At 43.3% G+C, this 20,719-nt stretch overlaps 1 protein-coding gene across 3 annotated transcripts; it reads right to left on the reverse strand.

Annotated features, from left to right (window-relative positions):
- Positions 1-36: 36 nt before the first annotated feature.
- prickle1a (prickle homolog 1a) lies at positions 37-19,243 on the reverse strand. Of its 3 annotated transcripts, none has more exons than XM_029432896.1 (8): positions 12,025-12,218; positions 6,688-6,890; positions 4,736-4,849; positions 3,730-3,867; positions 3,019-3,222; positions 2,611-2,797; positions 1,638-2,507; positions 37-1,506 (listed from the first exon to the last, which is right to left on the reverse strand). In XM_029432896.1, the coding sequence occupies exons 2-8, from the start codon at positions 6,874-6,876 to the stop codon at positions 665-667; spliced, it is 2,544 nt and encodes an 847-aa protein (XP_029288756.1). In that variant the 5' UTR covers positions 6,877-6,890; positions 12,025-12,218; the 3' UTR covers positions 37-664. The 3 variants fall into 3 exon arrangements, with proteins under 3 accessions (XP_029288756.1, XP_029288755.1, XP_029288754.1); XM_029432895.1 differs by having other exon boundaries at positions 37-1,518; XM_029432894.1 differs by lacking the exon at positions 12,025-12,218 and adding an exon at positions 19,150-19,243 and having other exon boundaries at positions 665-1,518.
- Between the last annotated feature and the right edge of the window lie 1,476 nt (positions 19,244-20,719).

The following is a 20,719-nucleotide window of genomic DNA, read 5'->3' on the forward strand; positions in this document are numbered from 1 at the left end:
TGGGCAGGAAAGAACAAAACAAATCATGATATATAGATATTTTATTACAATTATCATCTATTTTAGCCTTATATTCCAGTTTGTACATTTATACAGATTACAATGATTTGCTTACAATACAGTGACCCATAAATACACCACTCAACCAGGCCTTTTAATACACACAGTGTTTCTCTTATGTCAGCGCTGCACACGCCTGGAGGCAAACACATTTGAAGAGCTTGGGTCAGAGTCAACTGGTCAATTTCTGACACCCTCATGGAAAATGGCTCTGTACCCACTGCCGATAGTTAAAGGTTAATGCCAATTTGGTACAAAGCTTGTCATGAACTTAAGGGTATAAAAATAGCCATTTTGTCTTTTAATTCTACAATATATACATTAATATCTTCACTGTTAAATAAACACAGTTTTAGATGGTGGTTTATAAATATGTATTACTCTAAAATACTTTGTTACTTTACTGGCAATGTTTTCAATGCTAGGCGTATACTTATGAAGACTCAGAATAAGGACTTGTGTTTTACACAAACACCTTGGTCAATTGAGTGCTGTGAAGCATTTAGTAGCAAGCAGACTGTTATTGCATTTTACAGTGGACATGAGAGGCAGAGGTGAGTGGCAGAGCATTACCCAAAGGTAAGGATAATAGAGTAATCAAAGTCTATGAAATTATACAGTTTTTCCCCTTGTGCCCTTTCTTCTTTTTGGACTTAGTCCGTAGGCCATAAGGAGGAGAGGACATGCCTGCCACAGGGCTGGGCAAGTCGTCAGTGTAGTAGTGTCTATGGGGCCTGGGTTGAGGGATGGGCTGACCCAGGAAAAATCCTTCTTCCTCAGAATCAGAGGAAGAAGAAGAGCATGTGGAGCACCAGTCATCATCATCCCCATACAGCTCCAAGAACTTTCCCATGGCTTGGCCCTGTAGCCCATAGTCTGACATGGCAGCAGGATTAGGGTGGCCGTGGAAGGCTTGGTGCGGCTTGGGGCCAAGGGCGTTCCCTCTATGGTCAAATTTGTAGCACATTTTGGCCTTCTCCTTGGGCAGAAGGTTAAGAGCATTGTCAGAGCGAGACTTGCGACTGCGATGCCTCCTGTGGTGGTGATGGTGGCGACCAGTGGGAAGTTCCTGGCCCTGTTCCTCAAAGTGGTACACTCTCCGGCGAGTCCGTTCACTCATAGGTGGTTGGCGCACTGGGACATCGCAATAATGGCCATTGTCCACCACATCATCAGAGAACTTGACTTGCTGTGGCCTAGATTGTGAACGAGTCCTCCTGAGGGCAGGGATATGAGGTTTGGGTCTGTCCTCTGGGAGAGGCACCTCCTCTTCTTCTGGAACATTATCCTCCTGCTCAGATACAAGGCTCTTCAGTGAATTTGCACTTCTGTGTAGCATAGAAGAGTTGAGGGTTCCCATATTACTTGTTTTCTCACAGTCTTCTGTCTCCAGTTCATGGAAACCTTGCATGGAATATACCAAAGGTCTATCTTTACTATCACCATCTACCGAGGCCCCTGGAGAAGAGAGAGACAAATTATAAAATGTTTGCACATTGCACACTCATAAAACAATCACTGCCATCCCATAAAATATTACTTTCTAAGATCTGATGCGTTATGTCACTTCTACTCACCGGTAATATTGGAGAGTGCCAGTGAGTCCATAGAGTCTCGGACACTCTGATCTGTCTTCTTGAACTCGTCCGTGATGCACTCCAAAGAGTCATTATACCATTGGGGCTCCTCTACCTGGAAGCCTCCTCCAGCCCCATGATCCAGCTCCAACTCCTGGATCTTTCTGCTGCTCGCCGGACCTGGATGGCTACCATAGGCTGAGTCCCCTAGCCCATCTTGTGACTGGACCCAGTACATGTCAGGCTGGTACTTCTTACTGGCCAGGCTCCCCCTTCCTCCTCCACCACCACTTCCAGCTTTTGATGACTCCTGCTTCGACTTGGCATCCTTTTCAGTGATCCAGAAATCTGTAGGTCTGGAGTCATTGGCTTGCTGGAAGACCCCATGTTCCCCAAACTTTAATAGCAGCTGAGTCATGTAGTCTTCATGCTCAGCCCACTCCTCCTCCTGGTCCTCAGGTGCCTCTGTCTCCTCAACACGTCCCCTCCAGAAATGCTCATCAGATAAGTTCATGTGGGCAAGCTTGTTGGTCAAGGTGTCGTCAGCGTTTCCACTCAAGCCAGGGAACTTATAGTTGACAGATGGTGAGAAAAGGAGGGACTGTCGGCATTGGTCGGCTGAGCGACTGCTCTTGCCCATGCGCACACTGCGGCGGGATTCACGTGAGCGTGCTGACTGGAAGGCAGAGTCGGAGGAATCAGAGGCATGCACGTCTTCCCCGAGACTGCAGGCCTTAGAGCAGTAAATGCGACCCTGGTGTGGCAGGAAGGGGCAGCCCAGAAGAGAGCTCTTACACTGGGCACAGCTGAAGCAGCTCTCAGTGGCATGCCAGTGGAAGCCATCATAGGTCATCTGAGCATGATCAACACCTGGAAAACGGCAAATATTGAGGTGGTAAGCAATACTAGTAAAAGTCTAAAGACTAAAGTCTAGATCATGACAGGTATTTGAACTCTAGAAAATCATCATTACCAATGTGTTCCCCACATGCCTCACAGTACTCTGCATAGAGAGACTCAAAGCAGCCACAACAGTATGGTCTGCCGTCCTTCATGATGTAGCGCTGGCCCCCCAGGATTGTCTCACATTCAAAGCAGGCGAAATGCTTCATGTGCCAATGGCGCCCCTCTGCCTCTGTGCACTCATCAGCAAAGATAATCTGTAGACATAGATGTACACTGGATGAGACAAAACTGGCAGCTTTTGCCTTCCTGGCTGTCATCAGTATATATATTCATGTTGGATTTATGTAATACAGTATAGATATAAATTAAATGTTATCGCTATTCCAGAGTAATTCTGAAAGGCCATAAACTTCAAACTGGATGTTTCTCCGTCACTACATTGTTTTCTCTCAGTATTTCAGTCTCAGGGTTTTACCTCTTCACAGGCTGAGCAGCGTGGTTTGAGTAGCTCAGCATGGTGCCTTCCACAGTGGATCTTTCCATCATGGTAGAAGTAGATCAAATCTACCAGCAGTTCGCTGCATGTGGAGCAGGCAAAACATGCGGGGTGCCAGCACAGCCCAGGGCCCGCCCTCGAGGAAAACACTGCCATTTCTCCACCGTTGATGTTTTCACCGCACTGCAATATGCAGACATGATCACATGGTTGATTATAACATCCTGTAATGACTGTAGTACCTAAATGTTCTGTGATAGTATAATCTAAATCCTGCACAGGTGATTACATCTATCACACAACTACATGGACATAGTTTTGGCTTCAAACGCATATGTGTTCCAAAAGTAACACAAAGACAAGCCCATAGATACTAAAGCATCATATTGAGGGGGTAAATGTTTGTCCTATCTGTGTGTACCAGTCTATTGGTTTGTCCTAACTGCAATCCCAGAGTGATCAATTTGTTTTTCTTTCCTGACCAGTGCATTATAAGGACATGACTGTTCAAATCAACTACAGTTACTTTGGATAGGACGGGTAGTTCAAATGAAGAAAACAAGAGAATGGATTTCTATTGGAGAGCTACGTCAGTGGGACTTTGTTTTGACAAGGTTTATGTGCACCCTCCAGCTGCTGAATTATTATTGTAAATACTAAGTAAAATAATAAATGCAAGACGGAACGTACATGCTCACAAATGCTGTTCAGAAGATTTCGGGGCAGCAGTTTCACTGTGCCCCTCCCCAGTGCTTCCTTTTTCCTCTGGACACTGAACATGAGTAGCTCCTTCTTCTCCTCCTCACTGAGGGACTGGCAGTAACGCACCTGGGAAGCAAAGTGATAAGTCATGGTTACAAAGCCCAATTTTACCATCACACACTTGTACATCACTGAGTGGGATTACTTCTTTTAAAGGTCTAATACTGAAAGAAAATTCCTGCTGTGGTTCAAGGGAGCTTTTCATTATACACCCCTTGAAGGACCCAATTGCAAGACTGTCAGCCACTAATAAAGGTTATAAACTTAGGTAAGTATGAGAGAGGGCAGAGTGCATACCAAGCATGCTGAACAAAGGCAACTCTTGACCCTAGCTTGCCCTTCCTACACCCCCTACATATCTCCACCCACAGTCCCTGATTGAGAACATCATTTTTACAACAGGCCTTTTTGATGTTTCCCGAAGCCTTAACAAGAGGGAAAGCAGACGTTTACACAAACAAGGCCTGTGTTTAGAGTGAAATCAAGAGGACGGGCAACAAAGGGAGAGAGACAGCCAAGTCGAACTGTGGTGCCACTGCGGTGGTGGCATCACATAAAGACTCTTTCAAACAGCATCTCTCTCCCCCCGCTGACCAGTCCTCGTAAAAACCACTGCTATGACAGGAATCTTGCTGGTGGGGGCTACCGGCAAACATCATAAAATCATCAAGTCAAAAGATACAGTTGTGCCCACACTGCATGTCTACAAGATTGTGGAACAAAAATCCCCCCATGTGATGTCAATGGGAATGCCAAGGGCTCACATTAGTGGGATGGCATGGAGATGGTGAGGCTGTTAACACCATGGGTTTAGCAGGCAACAGATACAGCTACTCTTCTAATATTTTCTTCAGCCCCAGCATAAACGAGAGGACCTGCTGGGGTGAATTTTATGGTACTTGTATTTATGTACATGCACACTAAATATTCTCACCTCATTATCATGTGGTGGAAGTTGGTAGAGGAGCTGCTTGATTCTAAACTTCTCTCCCGGACTGTTCACATAGGGGATCTTATCCTCAGGCAGACAGGAGAAATATAACTGGACCTGGATAAATCATGGAGAAAGGAGATTAGGCAGAGAAACCCCATCTGAGCGTTAAGACTAGGTACAAGGTTTGGTTTCTGCTGAAAAGCATCTAAATATATCACTGATGATGAGGCAAAAAACATATTACGGTTCAATGAATCCCCACTCAAGACAAATTAAAAAGAGACCATTTTATTTATTTTTAAATTATCCATTACAAATTACAGATTTCCAAGAACATCTAGATGTTTTTGTGTCCCTTTTAGAAGTTGAGCTTTTTTAAACCCAAATCTTCAGCCTGATGTAGTTGCAGCAATATATTATTGTTATGATAACAACCCATATGAATGAACACAAATTCTTTCCAAAGGAACCAGAGAACCGACACATTAATTTGTGATGAGACACATTCTGGGACAGCTCTGTGTAAAATCTATGGAACACTGACTTTGTGGAGTCAAAGTGTTTTGCTTGAGTTTTTCCAAACCCTCAAAATCATCTTTATTTCAAAAGCGTTGATGCTGACGGCACTGGATATATCATTTTCTTCATAAATCGTTACTAAACAAGTCAAAGCAGGTCAACAGGTCAAATCAGTTTAAAGGTTGTATTTTTCCAGTCATATGTTCGTCTCTATAGGGACAGGACAAAGCAGCCTGTCACTGTGGCACTTTGACCCTTGGGGCTGACCACTGAAAACTAAACTTTACGAGGGAGGGGCTATTACAGCCGGCCGGATAAAGAGGTGGGATGTGCTTGTCTTGTGTGTTGGAGGGGCTTCCTGCAGCTTTGGCCGTCTAGAGGGGGATAACAGCAATTTACCCTGACAATCAGCCTGACGTTTGCCCCCCGCCATAAATTATGCACATTTTCATGCTGCTATTAACCCTCATCCAGCTCCCTAGGGGCTGGGGAACAGTCAGCTATCACTCAGGCCGTATGTGTTTCTTCACTGTAATGATGACCCATAATACATGGCCCATTCAGGGCAATGGCTGCAGTAAATGCATTACAGTTGACCCACGCATTTCTAAAACAAAAGACCCTGCTTGTTAAGGATTTAAGGTTCTCTGTCACTACGAAACCCATCTTTTTTTACCGATTGCCCCCTCATTGGTTCCATGTGTGTTGTTTAACAAGGGAAATGGGACGGAGAGGAGGACAGAAACCCAGAAATAGAAGAGAGAGACATGAGGAGAGAAGAGGGGGAAAATGCAGCCGATTTGGGAAAAGTGCCACATCACACTGGCTGCCCTGCGGACACAACTAACAGCCCTGCCTGTGTTTGTGGAGGAGAAGGCTTGTTAAAAGACGGCCCCTTGATTCCTGATCCTGCCAGCAGCAGTCGGCTAGACCCACCAAGTCCTCATCTTAACAGATCTCTGATAATCACAAGCAGACTTTGCCATACCACAGTTTGTAAATAAAAATACACACATCCTGCCTGTAAGTGGCTGCCTGGTAGAGCCTGACAAGTCTGCCACAAACAAAGGGACCCAGGAAAAGTTTTTTTTAAATACGTTGTCTGTCCCATAAGTGCCATTATCCAGACACTCTAGCCGGTATGTTATTCAGCAATGTGCTGAATATATTTTATCTGGGCCAGGCAAATGGGCTAGAAGGGAGTTCAAATCAGGTCAGGGCTGTTTTTACTCTCTGTCAGGAGGATTCACCACTATTCACTGTGGTAGGGATTTGTGAACCAATGAAAAAGGTACCAGAAAATAAAGATAGCAATATTGCGCTGTACGTTTTCTTTGTAGTACAAGAATGCCAAAGCTAAGATCAGAACGCCTTGATGAATTCCATAAACAATGGCGATAAGAATAGGGTATCGTAAGCAATATTTAGCTTACCTGTTCAGGCCTAAGTCCAGGTGGTACCCAGGCGTACTCCTCAAGTGCACAGCCGGAGTCATCGTCGGAGGTGGAGCTGCGTTGGAAGCCAGAGGTCAGCTTATTGACTTTGTGCTCCATCATCAAGTCTCGCTGACGTGCCCCGCCCTGGAAGCCCGCCGCCAACACTACTGCACTCGCCAGGCTCATCAGATTCTCTTTTTCTACACGGACAAAGCAAAAAATGGAAGGATGGGGCGGAGGGAAGAAGGAGGAGGGAGGATTGAAGTAGACAAGAAAACGAATTGTTGGTTAACAAGCCATTACATCAACCAATCCCCACATGATGCTATGCTCACTCTATCTATAACCAGTTCTCTCATACCAATGCCGTCTAAATGTTAACCACCGGGTGAATCACACCATCACTGTCTCTTTCATGAGGCCCACGGCCCCCCTCAAAAGCCCATTAGGGTATCTGAGCAAGCTTTTCTTGGTTCCCTTCTGGTGATGAGTGTACTTCATAAAGACACTCATAAAGAGAACTATACCCTTTCACTGCTATTGTGGTGGCAGTTAAACATGTGCCCTCCTCATGTGGCTTTTGAGGATATAGAGACCATTAGGAAATTCCCAAAGCTTCATGAGGTGACGTCCGATTTCATTATAGTGACAATAACAAGCAGTTAGTTATTCATAAACACACAGTGAATTCAGAGTCGTTTATATTTACGCCCAGCGTTGGGCAATAATGCACAGACCTCAAATTCCTTTCCGACATTGTCATTCAGTTGGCTATCGACTCAAAAGCAAGAACAACAACCGGCACCGTCTAACCTTTAGGTTTCACCTTATCTGTGGCGCTTGAGTCTGACTGAGTCATCATTCAGCCTGTTGAGGTGCTAGGTCATACTTTGTAACAAGAGGGGCCACCACATGAGATCTGATGCTAGCTTGATCAATTGAGCCTGAGGTCTGTATAAACACAGGCCTGGCCTTAAGACAGGGCCACCATATGAGGAATGTCCACAATCCCCTTTTTCTTTGGACTGTTTGTTTTCCAACCTGCTGCAGTGAGCGTCCGATCGTCCTTTCATCTGTTTGATGGACAGAACAATGGCAGACAGGTGAGGTAGTGGAGAGACATGGATAGAGGGGGACTTGGATGGATGGGTCCGACTGATACTCGGTTGGACACTGACAACGCAACAGAAGGAGAAAAATAGAGCACAGAGATCAAAGGCTGGCACAGTGTTGATCTATGTGTGTGGTAGTCACTAATGATTTCCTTTACATCCGCACCAGACATGACTGTACTACAGTAGTAACAAAGGCAGAAACAAAATAAACCAGTGCATAGTTGGATAACAAAATATAATTAATGTAATCTTTATTGTCAAGTCAACTGATTCAGTAACATCTGTTAAATAGCAACATTGGTTGCAGTGTTGTAATTAGCCACAATGCTACTGGTCATACTGTACCAGACCAAGTAAAGCTGTAGCCACTTACTTTATTGAATTGAACAAGAATTTATGTTATTGTTCCTGACTTTGCCTTTTTTTGTTCTTTGTGACAAAACTAATCAATTAAAAAACATAATCTGGTTAGGCTAATTATGAATAATTGTTAGTAACGAAACAAATCACTCCTATACGCCTTCTCTATTTCCTGTGCCGCTGTTAGCTTTGCAGGACTGAGCAGACATGGAGATGATGAATGTGTGTCCAGTTGTGGTCATCTCTCACAGCTCTAGCTGAGATCAAATGGGAGCCCAGGCAGCGTCCAGCAGCCTGGCCCTTACACCACCTCCCCCCAAGCCTCTACCCCCTATGGCCGGCAAGGGCACCGAGGGCCTCGGAGAGACAGCTGAGAAAACCAGACACACTCGAGTGCAGCCTTTGAACACCGGCGTGACAGTTAAGGGGCCTGAAAATCTGCGCTCTCTCCTGGAATGATATATATGCATGGCTGCCCCTGGGAGTGTGCAGCTCCTATGCACACATGAAAAGGGAATGCACACATTTATGCTGGAGCCAGCACTGACGCAGGCAGCGGACATATAGACACTGGCTGCTATAGGATAAGCTGGTCCACACACACTCTTACCGCGACATAAACACCCTGTCAGACTCAGCTGTATGCTCATGTACCCTGATTATCGTTATGTGACATCTCTTTCTAAGATAGTGGCACACCAGACACTCCTACGGGTGATTAACTGCCGCACACGGCATGCCAGGCGAGGCGGCTACCGGGTATTCATATCAACTCATCTTCCTCAAGGACAAGTCAGCCCTGTGGCCTCGCCGCTGCCAGCCCCTGGCATGCCGTCCTCTAGCCTGCCCAAATACTCTCAGAGTAAGGCATGATGGATAGTGGTGGCAGAGGAATCATGTGCTTTCTTTTTGAATTTGTGCCTGCATTACACCCCGAAGTGTCAAGTCAGGCGGAATGGCTTATGACATGTCCCATTAAAGAGCCTATGATGTCCTGAACAATGGCGTCTTTGTGAAGGAATCTACTAAAGGCTTGTTCCATCAAGAGCCTGTTTATCTCCCTTTTAAGTCATTTTTTCTCCTGAAGATGTGCTGTGTTATCTCCTAATATATGACAGTTAAAGCCCTCAAACCCAGATAACCTGTCTTCAGATGAGAAAGGGGAGGGGGGGGGGGGGGGGGGAAAGAAGACACTCTCTTGTTCTATTCGCATCTATTGACTTGCAAATTAGACCAAAATACCATGCAAAAATGTGGCCTTGTTTGAGTGCAGCTTGGGTTTCAAGTGGGAGATAGCTAACTATAGGCAGGTTCTGCCAGGAGCCTAGAGACTTCACAGCCTCACATTTTATCAGGCACAGACTCACTCATGCACTACATTTGTTAGAAAGATGTTTGCTTTCACATGTTGGCCAAATCTCCCCGAGGTACGTCTCACACAGCCAAACCTGACTCACAGGAATTTCAGGCTTGATCTTAAGCCAGGCTAGCAAAGAGGTATAAAGGATGTACACGGCTCGGTGTTAGGCAAAGCGCTTTTCAGATACAACCACATCTGCTTGCATGCTAATTTTCCCTTTAGATGTCATGCAGTTCATTTCCTCTTTGCCCAGAAAGACGCTTCCTTAACTTTTTGAATGACAGAAGCGCTGAGCCAACTAACTTAGCCATGCTCATACTGACCTGCCAACTCACTGACTCATCACTTGTGCTGGCTTTTTAACTTGTTCTCCCAACAAGGGACCTATGGTTTGTGAGCTAAGTTTTTCATCTCCCCCTGTTCACTGCTCCACTCCCCCTTGCCCTGCCCTCCTCCCACACTAGCCAGACCCCTGCAGTCCTGAATGTTTAACAGCCCCTCACTCTTTTGTAAAGGTGCTTGTTAACAAGGCTTTGGGAGCTACAGGCCTGCATATCTGACTGATCTGCCCACAGAGGGCCAGAGGGTGGTGGGGGTGCCATCAGACTGAGGCTAAAACAGAGTGACTGACATGTATGAAAATGTTAATGTGTCTTGTTCCACAAAAGAGGTGAAATGTAAGTCAAGGCAGGTAAAAGAGGGACGCTGGAACACATGCTTGCTTTGAATGGTTTTCAGTGAATGAAGATTTTAAAACATCCCACACGATATTTTAGAATGAATGAAGTTGCCTGTGTTCTAGGACAATTCGTGCACAATGACTCTGATAGTCTTGTTGCACAGAAAGCTTATATTCCAACAAGCTCTGTATAACAGGAGCTCAATGAACAAGTAGGTGCAAATGTGATTCATTAAGGACCAAAATAAGCATAGATTTCTATGCACCGTTAAAAAAACCCACTGCAGAGACTCTGCATCTTGTGTTAACTACAGCATAACAGTATTTAATCACTGTGTGGCATACAAACCTCTCACGGGACCTCATACTGTGACCGACCAATAAATATAGTCGTCAGTGACATTTTTAAAGAGTATTCAACAACACTTAAACTAGAGTCCCCCCAAACTCCAGACACTGGAGCATTGGATTAACAACCCTTGAGAGAGTGCACAGGGAAAATAAGCAGCTTCTGGTCTGAATTACTATATTCCTCTAGGAAGTGGATGATGGACATGCACACAACGCAACACAGCGCTCTCTGTCAGTTTGGACCGGCCAAACATGTTTAACTTGGCTCCTGCGAGCTCAGCATTGCAGGACAGGCTCTATTTGAAGAGAAAAACAAGATTTTCTATTCAAAGTCCCTGCTTACTTGAGCTTGAACTCAGAAAAATCAGTTTTTATGTCAGAAGAGATATGTCTTAACTTGCAGCATATTATTGCTCCCTGCTATCCCCGTAAACTGAAATATGTTCATATGACAGCCTGTCAACTGTTCCCTTGTGAAAAAACAAAAGTGACGAAACAAATCTTCAAAGTGCCGGACAGATCTGATCTTAGTTAGACAATCAGATCTTTTAGTGAAGCAGCAGCCTCACACGTATAGCTAAGTAAATCAGCATTTAAGGTTAAACTTGTAATTAAATCATCCAATAAACCAACTGATCATCATAAAATCAAGGACTGAAAAACAACACTGGGGATGTTCATTCATAGCATTTCTGTCTGCAGAATATTAAAATCCAATCAGCATAAAAACACAAGGGCGGGAAAGCTGCTGGAAAGTCTGAGTGCGGCTGTCAAGAGACCCAGAGAGGAGCTCGGTTTATGCAGTGTTGAGGTGCTACATGGCTGGAGTTTGGTCATCATTTTGAGGCTTCCTTTAATGGCCGGGGGGGGGGGGGAGTGTTTTTCCAAGACCAAATGGATGGGAGTGACATCCCCACAGAGATACACACTATGGAGACCACCTGCATGCGCCGGCCACACTGAACTAAGACTCAACACACGTGCTGCTGTCACATAGCGGACATCAAACACATTTACATCTCAATAAATTCAGTTTGCATGTATAGGGGACATAAAATCAACTCTTTGAACTTTGGCGCCCTCCACAACACCTCAACGGGAAAAAAAGTCCCTCTGAAGGACTTTAGCAAAGATCAGAAGTTGCATTAAAGCATACAGCATACATGTGATGTGCTGTATGTCTTTAAATACATCATGCAAAACACAGATTAATAATTTAACCACCCTGCCATTAAACTAAATAATCCAAGAGATTTTGTGTACATGTCTACACTTTACAAATCTGCATCAGTGAGTAAGCTTCCTTCTAGTACCTAAAGACAGTTCAGGACATGGTGTGCTACAATACTTTAACATCTCCACTTGTTAAAGTATGTTTTCTTTCAGCCTCACTGCAAACAAAGCATATTGCTCTAATGAAAAGAAAAAAAAACAGATTACGTCTTCAGTCATTTCCCTGTTGGTCTTACCTCAGTGTAGGTCAACTCTCCTGAGGCAAGCAGGAAAAAGGATGTTATCACCACTATATCCAGTCCTAGATTCTTCTTCAGCCTCTGGGCTCCATATCTATATGCAAGATCCTCAGAGCTCTAATTCCAGGACAGAAGCAGTCAGCCTTCTCTATCAGAGCTGTCAGCACAGTAACAGCCCATATCAAAGCTAAGACTGTAAAACGTCAGCGAGAAGTCTGTTTGAGTGCGTGGGAGAGAGTGTCTGAGAGGGGTGTGTGCATGTGCGTGTACATGAAGGAGCTCAACCAGATGGTCATCCCACCCTTGTCTCTCTCACCCACCTCCTCCTCCTCCTCCTCCTCCTCCTCCTCCCTCCCCCAATCTAACCCACCCAACCTCAGCCCAGCCCCTTAACCTCAGAACAGCCAGTCCCGGCAGGGTACGGGAGAGCGAGGCGTCTCTCCTCTGCTGACCCTCCCCTCGCACTTCAAACATATGCTTCCAAATGAGAACCACCGGTAGAGCTCCAGCTCACAGGCACTGCGCCTTTAAGTAGCACATCAGTGATGGCAGAGCTCATTTTACCACGCCGACCGCCCCATCTCCTCAACAGCTTTCTCATGACATTCTTCGTTCTCCTTCCCTATCGTCAACTCAAAGATGTGGTGTGTCTGGTGGTTTGTCTCTGTTCTCTTGCGCGCTAAAATGTGTCACTAAGTTATAGAAAGATGTTCGCTAACTACGTCTTTATGATTACAGAGTGATTGTTGGATCTCGTGAACAAAAGATGCTTTATGTATCCTCCTATGAATCATTGCGTCTACAACTTCCTGGCATAAGCCTTCCACTCAACAAGTCTAAATGAGTCACGCTATCAGGCCAAATAATATATGATTCACAGAAACAAAGAATTTACTTTAACCACAAAGCTGCTCTTATCTATCTGAGTGAGGGTCAAACATTGTTACATTATATTACATTATATACAGTATTGTAAGGTTGAACAAAGTAGTTATATGAATATATCAAATAGACATATCTTCATATTGTCACTCTGTTTACCTAAATTCTACAGAAACTACATAATATTCAGTTCAGAATTTAAACTATTAATCCATTAACTGCTGATTGACAGAAAATAAATCTACAACAATTTCTATAATCGTTTAACCGTTTCAATCATGTCACATTCACTTGTTCAATTTTCTCAAATTTGATGTGTTTTTTTAATCATAGTTGACCGTTGTTCAGACAAAACAAGTAATTTGAATGTGCCAGTTGAGGCTCTTGAAATTTGTATCGGGCATTTTAGTTGCAACAGGTTGTTTGTATTTTCATATAACAAACATATTCAACGTCTTTTGAAATAAACCTTAGAAAAAACCTCTAAAGAGAACACAACATAGCTATTATCGGCCGAGCTTTCTGTTTGCTTTTATCATACACGGGTAGGACAGAAGCTAAACGTATAAACGTGTTCAATAAAACTCAAATGTACATATGCGCCTGTCCAGTGAAACTCCCCGGGACGCATTTGACCTCTGCCTCTCCTTCACCTCTTCAGGAATGTCAGAACGTGCTTTTCTTCCTGTTGCCTCAGAAAACAAAAGTGACTAGTTCAGATCAAACTGCACCTTTTGCATCCTTTTGCGGTTTTATTTGGTTGCAATAATGTCAAAGTGTTACTTTCTAGTTTTAAAGTGGACATAATTCTTTCTAAGAGAACTAAAAAGTTCTTCCATCCTTTTCAACACAAGGGTTAACATAGCCTACTTTAAGACTGTAAAACAGAGCAATAGAACATTTTACTAGGAAGCAAGGAATCTATAAAACAGCTAGAATTGCTTTCTTTATTAACATTTTAGAAGCTGTTTAATTTAGTGGACATGACGTCAGGATGTCATTTGGTGAACTCGAACACATGCGTGAAGCATTGACACTGGGGGGGATGTTTAAGTTGGGCTGATATAACAGGGTTCACAAAGTTCAAGCGGTGAAATTATTTGAAAAATGTATCTTCACATAGGATTGAAAAGCAACAGAATATTTGATTTACATGCACACTTCTGCCAATGATTTAATCATTTAGGACGAATCCACAGTAAATTCAAAGGTAGTTGTTGCAAAGTCTCATTTAATCAGATCACAGCTCATGGCTGATATGTTGAACCTAGCTCAGCAGAACATCATTGTCTACTGAAAACCTTCTAGTTAGCATTGTTTGATCAAAATATCAGCTGAGAAAGACGGGCAAAAACATGGCCACTCATTCCTGGTTTACCTCATCTGACTGACAGCGAGTGACTCTGTTCGCCCACACACCTCACATTCACACCAATATGTGCGAAGATATCACAGCGTGGGTGGTGAATGGTGACCGTCATTTCACTATATTAAATAAAACCAATGCATCTTAGATGGGTCGGTCGTCCTTTTACTGAAATGAAAGTAAGTAAAGTTTTATCAAAAGCAGAAAAACTGTATTATATAAATTGATGATTGATATTCTGAGGTTTATAGACTAATATTTGGGTGCCTGCATGGTTCATGTGCCGTAGGTGTGTGTGTGCATGTGTGCATGTGTGTGTGTGTGTGTGTGTGTGTGTGTGTGTGTGTGTGTGTGTGTGTGTGTGTGTGTGTGTGAACAAAGCCATTGTAGCAGCCAAGGCCAGGGAGGAGAGGCACCCTTTCACAGCGAACCTAAGGCCATTGTGCTGGTCCAAATGACTCTGCACCCTGCTCCATTAGCAACTCTTAGAGGGGAGGGACGACACAGCATCCTGCCTTTGGAGGGGGGGGGGGGCATTCATCAAATGCAAAGCTAAGATGGTAAAGTAATCTGGAGTAGCGCCTATTCAGCAACGTCATAATGAAAAAACAGAATTGTACTTAAAATGTAGAAAGGAATCAGTTTTTTATTCAATACAAGATTTTGCTACATTTAACCTGAAGGGAAACGGTTACCCTTCCTTAAACAGTTTCTTCTCATTTTAAAGTCGCAGATCGTAAAGGAATTTGAGCAACAAGTTTAAAAGTTCAAAGAAGCAATGTCAGATATCTTTGAAGTTCAAATGTGGGGACATCTTGCACTGAAATAGCAAACGAGAATCAGTGGCCTTTGACAATGAACTAAGGCGAGGACAACTATTTAAAGGCATCTGTGGATTATCTTTAGTCTGCCGAACGGGAGCCACAACATCCTGAGTCTCATTCTGACATCGCACCACTCTATAGTTAGAGCTGTCACAGTTCAAGGTTCGCCTCAGATGGTGAAATAATATAAAGTTGGACAAGTCATGCATCCCTGACCTTTGACCTTAGAGAGCACCAGATGACCCATAAATCTATGGCCCCGGGGCTTTACAGCCTATTCCCTTGTCATAGCCACAACGACCTGAACAGCACCTCACACCTGGTCTGCACCTTCCCACCGCTGTAAAAAAGGAGAAAAAAACCGCCCTCTGCTAGCGGCGAGGTAGTCCATGACCAGCATGCCCTGACAATGACAGGACAGAGATGATCATCATCAGAACCAACGCCCGACGATAAAGCTGCATTCTTCTCTGGTTCAAACACGTCCTTGAAAAAGGAGACCCATAAAAAACAAAGCATCTAGTAAAAGCTGAACGCTGTATCTCACAGTAAGCATGTGATCCCCGTGTGAAACATGTGCAGAGATGGACACCAGTATGAATTAAAGTCTAAAGTACCTGTTTAGACTAGACTAATTTGGGTCCAAAGAACTGCCATAAATTGTTGGTACCAAAGAGGGCAAAGGGAAGGTCAGTCTCTAACTCACCGTCATTGATGACCATTGTTGAGAACAGCTCTCACTGGTGTGTGAGCTACCTTATAAAAAGTAGGCATTCTCAAGGTTTGAATGACTTGCCAACGGGTATTAGCAGGACACAGGCCCAACAAAAGCCTCAGTTATAAAGGCCAATAAAAGCCTATCACTCTACTGTAACAACAATCCTTTTTACGCCTTGAAAGAGGGAGGAAAAGGTCAACTGGTGGAGCAGTCAGCGCATTGATATTGACTTAGCTAGATTGGCGCTGACAAACTCAGGTCAGACAGTGGGCTTGTTAGCCCTATAACCCTCACATAACCCCTTTTACTGTTTCACTCTGACACATTGGAGGCAGCTGAGGGCAAAGCTTAGATCCAAGCTTAGTTTCTGACAGGAGACATTTGTAAAAAAAATTAAAGAGAAACATCTACTCACTTGACACTTGACCTCACTAAAGATCATGTGTTTCTCAAGAGCGCTGAATAGGAACAATTTAAAATGAACAAAAGACAGGATTCAAGATTTATTGGACTAAATTACTTCTGAACTTTTCAACTCTATAAAAAAATTAGTTTTTTAACAAGAAAAGGTCACAATACTAAAGTCCTGAGTCCAAAACCAAGCCGTCTGCGTTTGATTATTAAATGATTACAGTGTGTAATGCTATTGTATAACACCAACAACATAAGAAGATGATGTCAGTTTGCCCCTGATTTCATGGGAGCAATCTATGAATATTACTCATATTACTTACATACACATTTATTTCTGCTTTATTTAATCTGCTGTGACCCTGGTGTGTCTTGTATTATGTAATGCATCATGAATGTTCAGTTTCCAACCTGTAATACGTGACATAACACATCTCTGCTGAACAAAGCCCGGTGTCAGCACACTGTCTGTTTCTTCACTTTATCGAAAGTACACCGCTGTTTAACTGCTTTGCCAAACATTGCAGAGATGTACGATTGGGACAGCTCATATTTCACCCTCAATTTGACACCCTCTCACCTAGTTGTAAAAGCCGGACCTCATTGTGAACAATGGGAAGTGGAGCGACAGAGCTTCTGGGGCTGTTAAAGGGAGGAAGCCCCTTTATTTGAGGACACTATAACTCAACAAAAGCCTGTGGCTGTCTGCACACAGAGCGGGCCGAGGATGAATGGGCTGCTCTTACACTACTCACTTGCACTGACAAAAGCACTGGATCAGCAAAGGGCAAAGCCTGCCATGTGTGGTCTCCGTGGACAAACTGAGAATATGGACATAAAATGACAAAAGCCCCATTAACACCTCAACCCAACAAATCTTTGTTTTCCCCGTCGTTTTTCTTTCTTCATTTCTTCAATGAAACTGTAAGCATGACTTGGGGAAATTGGCAGGTTTTTCATGCCTTCATTTCCGTGCCATGCGAAAAGATTTGATAATTCTTGTTGAAACAGCGCCCCATCGATGTCCAGGTTCAACAATTGCAGCATTCAAGACTACATTTTTAGCTTATGACCTCATACTTTCAGAAAGTCTAAATAACACACCACTTAAACCTCACACCTCACACATCTGGGCTTTTCTCCTCACCTTTCCCTCGAAGTTCAACAGTATATCCTTCATATGGCAAGTAAACTATTACCTGTGTGTTTCCAGCCCCGGGCTCAAACGGACACATAAAGGAGACGGCCATAACAAAACAGGCAATACTCAGGCATGAGTGCTATGAGCAAGTCGATGTAGAAGGAGAGGATGCAGGAAGAGAAAGTTGGCAATTCCCACACGTGGAAGCATTTTCCTGAGCTGCACGGCTTCAAAAGGCAAAGCATGGAATCCAACAATACTCTGAAACAGTTAAGGCTCAGTCAGGATCCCACTAATGATTAACATTCCTGGAGAAACACAGTCTTTTTAGAGCGTTCTAATTAAACACATGCTCCAGTGCCACTAGCACAGAGGGAACTCTGACGACCGAGAGCGGGGATGCTTCTATCCAGCTCTGCTTAATTGGACACAATTTAAGTCATTAAGGTGGTAGTAAAAACAGCAGAAAGAGCAGAGGAGAGGCCCAATGATCTCCAATGCAAGCCTCCCCGTTGCTCTGATGTTGTTGACCCTTTCACCTCCTCACGTGACTCACACTCAAATGTACAGAAAACATTTCTAGACCTACTACTTTCATTATGAGACGTCCGACTGGAGTTTAGTCTTGTTTTAACTCATTGATGCTGGTTTTATATGTGTGTACAATGTATGCTCATTTCTGAAGAGGACAAAGGGGTTATACGTGTTTGGAGGTCCTACATCCTGGGAGGCAAACTTATATCTGATTATCTGTGCATCTGTTTGCCACATTGAGTTTCTCTATGCTCTTTGTGGCTTTGACCTATTTTTATATTCGACACTTGCGATATATTGTATATATGAATTGTATGTAGCTAGGTGGGATACTAAAACGATAGCATGTCATGGGAAACACGTATCGTGATGATGGTAATACCTGAAAACAATTTGACTTCTCGCACTAATTAAGAAGCATGTTGGCTTAGATTGTTCAGAGACTGAGAGCGGTCTGATGATTGAATCATTTGTCACGTTTTAGGTGTTGAAGACGTTTTGATTTGCATGTTGTTGCATGTATTCCCACATTTCTGACCCTTTACTCTACTATCCACTGCCTAATAAAAGCACTAAAAATGCCCAAAAAACAAAATAAAAGAAGTCGCACTAACAATTTGAGCTGATGGTCTGCCATGACAGAGTTAATGTAACTTTGCATGTTGTTTGCTTTTGCTGCTGGAAAAACACTGAACACTTATTTTCCTCATACAGTGCAGCCTTAAGTTTCATAATATTTACAAAGAAATTGTATTTAATGTGATTTGGTTACATCATATCAGGACCAGAGCATGCTTGCCTGTGGAAGATAGAATAGGTGTGTGAGCTCAGTGTGCATGTTATGTGCTGTAATGAGATCCAATCTAAAGCCCCCGGGGTGGCTTCAGTCAGTTTAGCAGATACACAGGCCAGACATGGGGTCATTTGTGCCTGGTGCTCTGTGTGTGAGTGTGCGTATGCATGTGTGTTTGTTGGCACAATACAGTATGTGTGCAATGGAAAAAAGGACAGAACTGGCTGCCTTATCACCCCCCAATTAAGGACACCAGTCCCCCAGAGCAGAGCTTATTCTTAGAAACCTTACATGTAATACGTCTGTTTCTCTCTCAGCATCAGCGTGTTATTTTTGGTGCCGCTAACACTGAGATCACTAATGACACCAAACCATTTTCAGCACCATGGGCCAGCATAAAGGAACATGTGACATGAGTGCTGAGTGTGTTTAAAGAAAATAACAAGCCCTTACCATAAAATCTGAGATGCCTTTTCTTCAACTTTTTTATTCCTTTCCAACATCATAAAACTTTCTTCCTGAGTGGTCAAGTGTGTGTGTTTGGACAGGACGCGCGCGCACACACACACGCACACAGATGTACACATCTGGTGAGCCACTGCTCTTGTTTTCTTTGGGAGCCCAGCCCCTAACAGGAAGACAGTGCGAGCATAGCAAACAAAAGCCGGGCTCTTTGAACCGGCCTCTCACTAGGAGCTGCCGTCAGGTTGTTGTGGACAAACGAACTGTTTCTGCGTCAGCTCAGTGGGCCCATTGTGGGCCTCAGGCTGCTGCTCTGCAAGACATGTCCTCAGTTGGCCTCGGTCAATATTGACCCATCTGCGTGTCATCCTACAACATCGACCTTTACTGTGATGGATTTCCAACCGATAATACCCTCTGTGTGAAGAGATGAGTTGTATTTTGAAGTAGCAAATGTAAGTATAACGGCTGTGATAATAAACTTCAAAATATGCAGTTAATTAGACTTTCAATGTTTCAAATTTACAAATGCAATTATTAGAATCAATTATTTGTGGCCAGGGCTACATAGTTTATTTTAATTTATGTATCCTCTGTATCTCTTCAGGTACCGTGGGTCAATCTAATTGGTTAGGGGTGAATATTGTTTCAGTTTTGATCAATTCTAGATGATCAAATCTAGCAAAAAAAACACTTTAGACATAAACAATGAGACATTTCGTGATTTCTTTTGGTTGCAATTAAAAAAATATATATTCATTTTTTTGCCTTGCTCAATTTCAATGATGCTGTTTTACACTTTTTTTTACTTTACTTGAGCTAGAAATGCTAGCATTAGCTGATTTTAGAGCAATGTGACCACAACTGGGGACATCAGAAACACTGCAGTCGTATCTGCATCGTCATGTTCGACGGCCTCCCTTCTTTGCATGAAATGACTTAATTAATTTAGTTTTGAGCGATAGTAAGATTAATCGAAACACACAAGCCAGTTACAGTCTTACATTTCCAGACAGCTTCACTTCAGAACCTGTTCTCGATATCCAACCCTGTCAATGTGCAACACTTCCTGGAGAATAAATCATTTAATGCTTCAGTGATTCATTATAAATATAAAGCATACTGCGGTACATATCTGGTGTTATACAGAGCACTTGCTATTCATGGCTGTAAGATCCCGTCAAGGAATTATCTTTGAATTAGCTCTCATGAAAAACTCCCCCATTGAAAAAGAAGAAACAGCAGTTTAAATCTTTCCCTGAGAGAGAGCTCGCTGGGGATTAAGGTATTGATTTATCGCTTTGTGTTCCTTATAATCTTCTTATGACGTATTTTAGGAGATATTTCAATGAGTTATTAAGATTAAATCCAGCACTGTGTGATTTTGGAGAAAGGTCAAACTCTTGTATGCATACATGTGTTTCAAAACCTAATTAATGGCGTAGTAAAATATGACTGGATGAAAGTTTTAATGAGGAAAGGTTCAGAGAGGAATATTCTGGCAGGCGTCCAGCAGCTGTCCCCACTGTCTCTAACTGTAACCTTTCTGAAAAATCTTTAG

This window comes from Cottoperca gobio, chromosome 6 (genome assembly GCF_900634415.1).
Source record: "Cottoperca gobio chromosome 6, fCotGob3.1, whole genome shotgun sequence".
NCBI classification, from domain to species: domain Eukaryota; kingdom Metazoa; phylum Chordata; class Actinopteri; order Perciformes; family Bovichtidae; genus Cottoperca; species Cottoperca gobio.

Excerpts from the sequence above, each read along its gene's own strand:
- prickle1a (XM_029432895.1), bottom strand. The coding sequence starts at position 6,876 with ATGAGCCTGGCGAGTGCAGTAGTGTTGGCGGCGGGCTTCCAGGGCGGG. Across the intron at positions 4,850-6,687 it reads CTGGACTTAGGCCTGAACAG|GTCCAGTTATATTTCTCCTG; the intron begins GTAAGCTAAATA and ends TGATTTATCCAG. Across the intron at positions 3,223-3,729 it reads TGAACAGCATTTGTGAGCAT|TGCGGTGAAAACATCAACGG; the intron begins GTACGTTCCGTC and ends TGCATATTGCAG.